General features: G+C 46.1%; 1 protein-coding gene across 1 annotated transcript in view; it reads right to left on the bottom strand.

Moving 5' to 3' along the window:
• Positions 1–1,077: 1,077 nt before the first annotated feature.
• LOC147613042 (calcium/calmodulin-regulated receptor-like kinase 1) overlaps positions 1,078–10,807 on the bottom strand; it is a 55,737-nt gene continuing 46,007 nt past the window's right edge. The window contains exons 3-8 of the mRNA XM_086782336.1: positions 7,724–7,877; positions 2,935–3,061; positions 2,739–2,824; positions 2,469–2,540; positions 1,963–2,166; positions 1,078–1,874 (exon numbers count right to left, since the gene is read on the bottom strand). Of these exons, the coding sequence (XP_086638462.1) occupies positions 1,560–1,874; positions 1,963–2,166; positions 2,469–2,540; positions 2,739–2,824; positions 2,935–3,061; positions 7,724–7,877 (958 nt within the window). The 3' untranslated portion in view covers positions 1,078–1,559. The remainder of the gene's footprint in view (positions 1,875–1,962; positions 2,167–2,468; positions 2,541–2,738; positions 2,825–2,934; positions 3,062–7,723; positions 7,878–10,807) is intronic.

The raw sequence follows: 10,807 nt of genomic DNA, 5'->3' as shown, positions 1-10,807 counted from the left end.
CCTTAGATCTTGGTCCAACCATCTCTCCTTTAGGCTCTAATTGCCAATGTCTACTAATCAATGGCCCCAAGAGTAGAAAGATAATCCAATGTGGAGTTGTTTTGGTCTAAAAGCTCTCTCATCACAATCATCCTGGTGTCCAACCATCTCAACGCAATAATTCTGTGATTTTAGGAATAAGGACAATCATGTTGGTTGTCCACAATTAGAGAAAGACACGGCAGACACCTCCGTTCTTGAGAGACTTTCTAAGACAAATGCCAATGTTTCACAGTGATGAGCCCAATGCATCACAAAACATCCTTGTTTGTTTTTTTTTTAATGCATCACAAAAGCCTCATTTACTTGCCAATTATAATAGACCGTAAAAACTACCCCAAAAGAAAACCTATAAATATTAAATACACAAACGAGAGAAAATTGTTTTAGTGACATGTTAAAGGGGAGGAAAAAAGGTGGAGGTAATGGACACATGCATGTGCACAATTGTGATGTTGTAGAGTCTCAATGTGGACTTTTTAGATGATTAGGTCTTTGATGAGTTCTGATTTTCATCCTAGACACACTGAAGCAAAACTGATATGCCAAATATTGCATCAGCTCTACATGTATAAAAAGCCCCCAAAACAGATAAGGGAGTCATGTGTCATCCTCATCTACCAAATATGTACTATCTGCCCATATCCTGTGGAAGAGGGTGTCCCTGATCTAGAGTTCTCAAAATCATAGCACCAGTGGACAGGGATGCCTCAATCTCTGGAGCTACTGTGATCTGTCTATAATGACCTGTTGAGGATATTGCCATCTGACTTGGTCTGGTGCATCGATCTAGCCTCTGCCTTGTGAAAGGATGCCCCATCACGTGGATCAAGGAAATCTATCTAGACACTGCTACTCTGAATCTCATAAGTGGGCTTGTGGAGAGTTCGTATTGGGGTGACGTAGCTCCAGTAGATTAGAGGCCTAAACATATTTGATCTTGATGAACCATGACGAGAGAGAGAGAGAGAGAGAGATTGTAAAGTCGGAGTCAATGCAACAAGTTCAAGTCCTAAACTTCAATCCTTCACACACTTGTTGGGGAAAACCATATGGCATTTGAGTTCATATTAGTGGCTTTTATCCTTGTTGCAAGCAACATGGCCCTTAAAAAGCTTGACATCAGTCACTCCACGCAAGCACAAAGCTTCACTTCGATTCTTTGGGATTTCAAAAAGATCAAATTGTTATGATAAGACGGAAGCCATAAAAACCAGATTTTTCTGGTTAAAATGCTCCATCCTCTCAAATTCTGGGCTACTGGTACATTTCACAAGAAAAACTTCTCAAAACTGGTTCTGCCGTTTGGATTAATTTACAGAACCCTTTTTCTCCCTTGGCAACTTGTTGGACAGCAACAGGGAAGAAATATGAAGCTCCCCAGGACTGGGCCCTGCATTAGCCAGGTGCTGTTGAGCTGCCTTCATAAATTACACGACACAAAGGGCCAGGTCCAGACCTATCCCATCAACAGGCCACACAAAGATGGGATCCAGCTTCTGACCTAAGCACAATTCTGGTCACACTTCTAACCGTTCCGGTATGCTGGCAAGGCGGCTCAACTCAGCTCGTTGAAGCTCGGCAACCCTGACAGCTTGCACTGTATCATTAGCTGATACTCTGTTTCTATCATTGCGGCTGCTATTCCTCCGGACTCCCAGCCGCAAAAGCTGCTGGGAAACCTCTCTCATTCTTGGCCGATTGCGTGAACTGGGGCTCACACACTGCTTTGCAAGGGTGGCTAAAGCCCTAAGCTCTGCTGAATTTACCTTTCCACTGATCCTATCATCCAGAATCTCCTCCCAGCCCTCCTCATCCTCAACACTCAGCAAAGCCTGAACAGCACTCAGCTTCAAGAAGTTAGCAATCACATGCATTAGCCCCCATTAGAATGCACCACTAATGGGGAAAGGACAGCCTTACCAGCCCAACATAGTCCATAAGGCCTTTCTGTGGATTCCTGGCTGTTATCAGCTCAAACAGCAAAATCCCAAAACTGTAGACATCACTTTTAACAGTGAACTGGTTTGTGGAGATGTACTCAGGGTCAACGTAGCCAAATGTTCCCCTCACACCAGAATTTGGATAATCTGTACTGACTTCCTTGGATAGACCAAAATCCGCCACCTGAGAGCAGCAAAATCAACAGTGGGATCACATCAACTCTTCTAAATTTTCCATACTCATTAGGGGAGCTTCAGAGAAAGCAGCACACACTACAGCACCCATTTTGTAAAAGCTAGAGTGAGGCCGGTTACAGATATCAAACTGCCCATCAGTGGCCTGTATGAATGATGAACAGGCAGTCTTACCCATTCAAATCTGTGCCTACGGTGGGCGAGGGAATATCTGTACCGAGCCTAACTCATTCGTATATTGGCAAAAGACACCAGAGAAGACCAAAGACAGGAGTCTAATTGATCGCATACCCTTGCTTTCATAGAGGCATCCAATAGTATGTTTGCAGACTTTATGTCTCGATGTATCACAGGTGGTGTTGCCTGCAATATAGCAGTACTTACATCAAAAATGTGTAAAAAACCCAAAGCTTTAGGAACCTTATATTGAAGCAACATAATCCATGTCCAGAGCTGAGCATCTTTGTCTATGCAATCGTTCAGATTCTTGGTCTTTTGTCTAGCAATGGCAATGGAAGTTCTGCCACAGGCAGAAGAGACCCAAGGAAGTCTTCAGCATACCCCTTCATGAAGATACTCAATCCCTCTTGCAACATCTTGAGCTATTTGGACTCTGCAGTCCCAAGACAATGTTTCTCGACCATCACCTGAATCGCAATACAGTCTCACATCACCTCTACAGTCCTCATGAAAGAACTAGAGAAAGTTGGCATTTTGAGCTTTTATCATATGCAGGAGTCTGCTCACCTAAACTTACCATAAAGCAGTTCTGCCAGGCTGCCATTACTCATGAACTCGTATATTAGTATACGATGACCTTTTTCAGCACAAAACCCGACAAGATTGACCAAGTTCCTGTGATGTAGCCTCCCTAACAGCACCACCTAACATGAACCCAAAGACTTGGTCAATGTAAAATATACACACACAAGTTAAAAACACACAAAAAAGCTTGAATACTATGGCTTATCATAATTTCTACACTTGAAGAGCCAGCACAAACACACACAGGTAGCAAGGCGCGCACCACTCTTGAGATGTGCCAGATATAGTGAAGGTAATAAGTTGCTGCTCCAAACTGAGGGTCAACTGCTTCTGAGGGTATTCTTGATACTCTCTTGATTGCCATGCGAAAGAGCCTTGTCTGATGTAGCTTTGGCCCTGCATGTTGGTGGCATGAAACCTGTCTTCCTTGCTTATACCTATTCAGTTGCACCAAAGGCATTATGATTGTCTGCCACAAGGCATCTTCATAAGGTGGTGTATACTTCTAGGGAGTGCCCCATATATTGGGGTAATTAGCAGCTCCATTAGAATGAGGCACCTGTGCTTAAGGACCCTCAAGGTGTATCGTAGGTCTTGTCTCCATTGCCCATTGAATAGTCGTGTATTCTTGTGCATACCTACGACGCGATGGCACATGACCAAAGCTATAATCTATTACTTGACATCCTTTGAAGTTCACAAGGTCCAAGTGTTAGCATATATCATCTCCTATTGGTGGCTATTCTGGTGTCTATGGAGGCCCTTCCCATGCTCGGGCACTCCCCTATTTTTCTAGGCCTCTAATGTGGGCTGGCCACCCTATTTATGGCATTTATGCCTATTTTCAGGTCGTGTAGCATTCATGAGGGAGTCGGCCAGCTTATGTGGACACTGGAGAGTATATATATGCTGGCCTTCCCCCCTCACTTTTCATCATTGCTTTTGGTCATTTGGTGAGCACCTTCAGCCCTTTGCCTATACAGTCCACTCCTCACCTATGGACTGGTTGTATCCATCTTTTCTTGAGGATTAGTGCATCAGCGTTTTGCTGTTCTCTCTCTCTCTCTCTCTCTCTCTCTCTCTCTCTCTCTCTCTTGGAGCTTCAGCATTTTTGTCATTCGTCTACATCTTTCCGCTGCCCTCTGACATGGTACAAGAGCCCAGAGGCGTCTAGACCTGGAATCGCTGATTGGTGCTGATTTTTTCTGCGTTTTGTCAGAATATGCAGCGGAGATGAAGACGAGATCTGAAAACACAAGAGCAAGTGCACTGCAGAAAAACACAGCAATAGAGAGGGAGAGAGAGAAGCGTATAACTCTGCTATATACACAAGAAAATCCCGGAGACTGAATATAATGTGTGTGGGGGCGAGGGCGAGGGGCCATTTTACATGGCCCCTATGATCCAATCGGCCAGCATAAAAGGCAGCCGACAGCACTCTGATGGTGACCCGACTGCTACAACATCAGTCGGCCAGCATACAGACCAAGTTGGCCAGCTACAGAGAGGGGCGGGGAGCAACAGAAGCAGTCGGCCACCACACCTGGATCAGCCAAGAACCACAGGACAGCCTCCCACACCAGAATAAAATGGGGAAACAATAGGGAAACTTCTCCTCTTCTCGTACGGTCCAAAATAGTCCACCAATCAGCAACAAAACAGCCCCCCTCTTGCTCACACAATTCCCAAGATCTTCCAAGAGCCTAGAGCTCTGATACCATGTCAGAATATGCAGCGGAGATGAAGACAAGATCTGAAAACACAAGAGCAAGTGCACTGCAGAAAAACACAGCAATAGAGAGGGAGAGAGAGAAGCGTATAACTCTAGTATATACACAAGAAAATCCTAGAGACTGAATATAATGTGTGTGGGGGCTAGGGGCCATTTTATATGGCTCGTACGATCCAGTCGGCCAGCATAAAAGGCAGCCGACAGCACTCTGATGGTCACCCGACTGCTGCAACATCAGTCGGCCAGCTACAGAGAGGGGCGGGAAGCAGCAGAAGCAGTCGGCCACCACACCTGGATCAGCCAAGAGCCACGGGACAGCCTCCCACAACACAATAAAATGGGGAAAAAATATGGAGAGTGGGGAAAAATGAGAAAACACCTAAATCGGGCGAGCACACCCACAACAGAGGCCCTGGTGTAAATATACAGACAAGAGATGACTGCTAACAGTTTTCACACAAACTTGGTAGCTGCCCAATGTTTCACACTAGCATTTTCTTCTCCGGAGGGGCAGATCTGCATTTTTTACGTTTTTTTCTCGTCTCCATCACTTTCTATCCCGCGCACCCTCCCTACAAGTGCAAAGAGCAGCTCTTCGGCTGTTTTGGTGTCTGCGTTTTTCAGAGGGGCTACATAATGGCACTTATTCAACCTCGGGCGGTTCAGATACCCACTCTTCCAATTTTTCCTTTGGATGCCAAGTTGGATGGCACAAACTACGACATCTGGAAAGCCATGGTGGAAGCAGTCATACGATCTTTTGGAGTTCATCACTCGACCAGTCCTCTGCCCTAACTCGGACGCCGTAGAGGATGAGGATATGAGGGATGCCCTTACACACGAAGCTGCTCGATGGGATCGGCTTCATGCATGTGCTCAGTCATTCATCCTTCTAAACTCTGACTCTCAACCCTCAGTCATCGCTCACATCAAACGGGATACCCATGCACATGTTGCCTAGAAGAGACTCTTCGACATTTACAACCAAAAGACACCCATGAAGACAGTTTCCTTGGAGCTTCAAATTTCACCCCCACTGATTCTACTTCCATGCGGGATCACATCAACAAACTGGAGTCATTGCGAGTCATTGCGATCTCAAATTTCTAGGTGCAGGAAGGAGATTTCCGACGAGAATATGGCCATCTGGCTACTTGCTCAATTGCTCCCAAAATATGAGAGCTTCTATTCTTCATTTCTTACCTCAGGACGGACGGAGACCATTACCTGGAATGAGTTGGTGCCTATAGTTCTTGATCAGGAGAGCAGATTCAAGGATTCTTCTTCAAAGAAAGGTAACCAAGCTTTCATTGGACAGAGAGGGGGGTAGCCTAACAAAGCAAAGATGGGGCACCTCAGGACTCCAAGGACTCTAAGGATGCTAAGCCGAAGGGATCTTCAGCTCCTAATTCTTCTGGCATCCAGAAGGTTTGTGATTACTACTCCAAACAAGGGCACTTATGGCAACAATGCCGAAGTCACATGCAGGACTTGGAAGGGAAGTCAAAGGACAAAGGGGCGAGCTCATCCACCAGAGTTGTGGAGGAGTCGGCTTTCGTCACCCTAATTGATCTCAAGTCCAATACTACCCATCCAATGGTGGAGTAGGATTTTCCTTCTTTTTCCAACTCTCCTCAGTGGATTTTGGACAGTGGTGCCACACACACAACACATGACTTATCGCAAGGATGGGCTTGATGAGTTGCAGCTACGTCGCGCAGAGTTACCATTGGAGATAACTCTAATGTCCCCATTCTTGGCGAAGAGACAATGCCCCTCATTCCGAATGGTAATGGAGGGAAGTACACCTTGAGAGTGCTATATGTGCCAGATTTAGGAATCCATCTCCTTTCTGTACATGAGATTTGCAAATTGGGCACTAAGGTGGAATTTATGGAGGACTCTGTGATCATTCGTGACCCTCTCGCTAATAGGATCCTATGGCAAGGCATATTGAGTGCACGATAATCGACACACAATCACGAAGAACCATCTTTTCTCTTGACGAACAAGATCGCGGTTGCAAATGGCGACACACTAGGACGTATGAAGCTAGATTGCACAACAGTTCTTGGAGTTGCCAGTCCAACTACGATTCCATTGCCTTGGACACGCGGTATGGAAACTTGCTCGGGGGATCTGAGCCTGGGAGGAGGTCTATCTTGTGGTTCTTCAGTCTAGACGGGGGGGAGATAGGGAGGGTGATTGTCCCGAAGAAAAATCTTCTAGAACTTTTCATGAAGAGCCTAGTACTTTCTAAGCAATCTGGATATAAATCATCGCACGTGGTGCGCCTTTCCGTATTTCTCGTTTAGCCTGCAAGTCGCTTATGAGAGGAAAGTTCGAGATTCTTGGCTCACACTTAATCGTCACTCACTAGGGCTTTGAACACATTCCGGGAAATCCGGAAAGTGTGTCTGTCCTAATCAATGTCTAATTGGAACTTACTAAAGCAAATACACCTATGAGGTGGGGGCCCTTGAGAGGGTGGATTGGGACCCAATATGTTCATTGTATATTTCTTTCAACCCTAAACTCTGCAATTCAGAATTCAGTGTTAAGAGGTGATCGACACTCCCACAGGGCAGCACAGATGTTGTGGTGTGGTGGAGACCTGCTGGTGCTAATAAAGAAAGATGACTAACACAAGAGTTGCACAAACACAATCATGCAATAGTAATTTACGGTTATCTTGTAATAATTCCAAGAATCCAAACCCAATTATACAGCACGAAAAAGTACAACAGATCTCTGAAAGTAACAAATGATCAACAATCAAGAGGAAAAGCCCCAAGTTGATGAAAACCATGGCCGTTTCCCAAACACTGGCTGTCTCGTGTTGATTCTGCCTTTAAACGCATGGGTAGGCTTTGTCAAGCTGCTCGACTGCTGATATAGAAGGCTGAATGTTTGATGATTGAACAAGGAGGGGAAGGTGCCTATTTATTCTCCTTTTACATGCTGTTCACGTCATTATTGCTTTAAAAACAGTGCATTAATCATATTCAAAATTATATTTATCCTTGCCTGAAAATGGTAATCAGCATACCTCATTCAAAAATTCTCTCTCGCCTTGCTTAGATTGTGAGGAAAGCACCTTGACCGCAAAAGTGCCACCATCTGGCATTACTGCCTTGTAAACAGGACCAAAAGCTCCCTCTCCCAATTTGATTGTAAAGTTATCGGTTGCCTTTTGCAGGTCCCTAATAATGAAAAAAATTGACGCTGAGATGATGGTGCACGTTTTTGATACACTTCTAGCATGCAATGGTTATTGCAATGCATAGGGCAGACAAGGCCAGTACTTACAAAACCGCATGCATGTTACAGCACCACTAACATACAGCAATCACTTCACTGAAATAAATGCCTGTTTTTTATTTTCTTTAAAAAAATTGAAAGCATACGGACAATATTTCTTTTAAAAAATCAAAGAGCACAAAAACACATGTATGCATGTGCCTTGACTGCAATGAAACTTTTGAACACATAAGCCCTATGGATGAAGGCCATACTTGTAAAGACGATCTGAATGCAAATTCATTTGAACTAGGCGCAAGCCTGTGAAGGAACATCCAAGATGCATGCACATATTTATAAATAAGGTGCAAGAATGTTAAGGAACATCCAAGATCCAAAGGCGTGCCAAACACGGAACACATTGAGTAGGAAATCTGAGCAGCCATGAGCAGATTCAGTGATTGACAGCAGGGCTCAGCAACAGGCCAGTAAGGTTTGGGCCTTGGCCACCCAGAAAGGGCTTTTAAGATTGCAAAAGATAGTGGGATGGCCAACCAGCCACTCAGGATATAGGGGGGTTGGCAGTCAGTAGAATAGGGCATTTTTTACCTCATTGCCTTACATTTATCCTCAGGTCCACCGAATTGCCTACCATTCCAACAAAATAAGCTGATCAGGGACTCAAGAACTCGCAAATAACCACAAACAGGCTTGGACTGGTCCATTCGAATGGGTGCATGTTTACCTCTGCCAGCTGGCAGACTGCCAACAGCCTCGTTGCTGCTTACCTACCAAACTTGCTGTCCACCTGGCCCACGCTTTATCCAATATATACACTCTGGCCTGGACATTAACCTTTTGCTGGTATCTTCAAAATTCATGTGCCGTGGACCTGCCATCAGATCACTCTCTGGCATGGTGTAAAGGGCCCTCTACAAGGCTTTCCTTTTTTTCCCCCAAGTTGAGATCCTACTAATCAGTTGGAATTTCTGCTACTCTCCGGTCTTGATCCCTACTTTGGAGGGTTAGGGAGAACAGAGAGTCCTACACCCACCTGTGGGCAGAATACAACCCCCACATGAGGAGGTGTCCATTGGCTGCAGCAAGCTGGGATTGAACCATGAACTACCAACTCGACTCAACACTGCCGACTGAACATGGCTTCTCTCAACATTTTGCCTTTTTAAAAAAAGGCATGCCAAAAACAGCTCAAGTATATAGTACTATTTTTTTTCACTCATGAAGGACTAGGATAGCAGCCGCAAATTCTTGGCTTTCATGATCACCAGTAGCACATAGACCCTCCTCCAACCAAGGTGGAACACAACAGTTCCTGGTACCTTTGGCTCTGGGAGAGCCAGCCTCTAACTCGTGTTCACGGGGATCCAGGCGAGTGGGAGTGGCACGCTCCCGACCACCCCCTTTTTTCATTACCCGGCAAGGTTGGGTCGCAGGATCCAGATCCATGAGATTGATGGCACTCCGGCAACGGCAGCCCACTAGGCATCCAAGGGCATCTCTTCTTGATTCCTAGGAGATTTTTGGAAGTGGTTGTGGGATAGTTATCGGCCTAGAAAGGTCACACTCTTCCTGTGGCAATAAGCCCACCGCAGCCTCGGGTTGGCCATCGGAGGACGGCCAGCACGGTGCGTGCGATGCAGCCACCCCACAGCGGCCTTTGGGACTATCCCAAAACACATGTTTGGCAAAGGATCCTTCGCTTATACACGTCAGTGTGGTCCACGCCACGTAGTCTCACTTGGGGGACAGTAGCCTGCGGGACTGAGACCGGCCTGCTCCTCTCTACGAGGAGGCCGCAGGTGGGCAAGCCCTCCAGCTCTTTCACTGTAGGATTGATACAGTTCCTGCCCCCGATACTCAGGACAGTGAAACCAGCCTCTGGTAGAAACCAAAAGCAGTCACCCTTCCACTTGTCGTCCAAATATAAAAACAAATTTAATTGGAGCTAGAGTGCCCCAAAACTGAAATGAGAACGACACCTGTTGGCCCCAAAGCTTGGCGCCCCTTTCGGTATTTCTTTATTCAAATTCAAAAAGATGTAAAGCTCAATACAACAAAGCCAGCCAGGAGAATACACCTGTATGTCCAATCTGGCAGCCCACAAGACCTCTTAGCACAGAGGATTCACACACAGATCTCTGTCCCACAAAAGCAACACTCTGTGTTTCCCTCTGATCAGCCAAGACCATTCAGCAGGGCAGCCTTGAGCACACATCTGGCATATCCCATGAACATGGTTCCACAACTCAGCACAAACATACATCCACTGTCCAATCTCTATTTCCACCCTTTCAATCTGCCATACCCCTCCTCTCACAAGGGGCCAGATAACACAACTCTACAGCAGACATAAGCCAATGGAAAGAAAGAAAGATGGACAAGTTCAGAGCTTACCAAATCAGCACGTGGTTCTGCACTCGTGAGACCAATCGTACCAGTCTGTACTCGCCTTCCTGCAACCACTTGACTAATGCACCAAATAAGCTTTGGTACAGCACTGCTTGCAACTGGAGATACACCGCCCACTATTGTTCAGGTCTAGAACAGAACTGAAACCAACTGTACCTGTCCGTACAGGTCAGTAAATCCCCACTGTGCCTGTATGTACAGTCTCTGCAGCCACCTGTACCGTACTGGTCAGTACCTGCACAACAGCCGCCTGCTGTATGTTTCTGTCAACGCAGCCTAAATCAGCGCCGCCTGAACCTGTTCTGTCCGTACACCTATACCTACAGTCGTACAGCTACCACGTGGACTGTACCTGCCTTCAGTCCCAGCCTGCATCGCCTGAATCTGCAGCAGCCGTACCCTGTACTAGCAGCAGCCAACTGTACGGGCAACCTACACGTGGACTGTACGGCCTGTCTGTACG

This window comes from Cibotium barometz, chromosome 44, assembly GCF_041138505.1.
Source record: "Cibotium barometz isolate CiBa-2024 chromosome 44, ASM4113850v1, whole genome shotgun sequence".
Lineage (NCBI taxonomy): Eukaryota > Viridiplantae > Streptophyta > Polypodiopsida > Cyatheales > Cibotiaceae > Cibotium > Cibotium barometz.
This window is presented reverse-complemented; position numbering and strand designations above follow the sequence as displayed.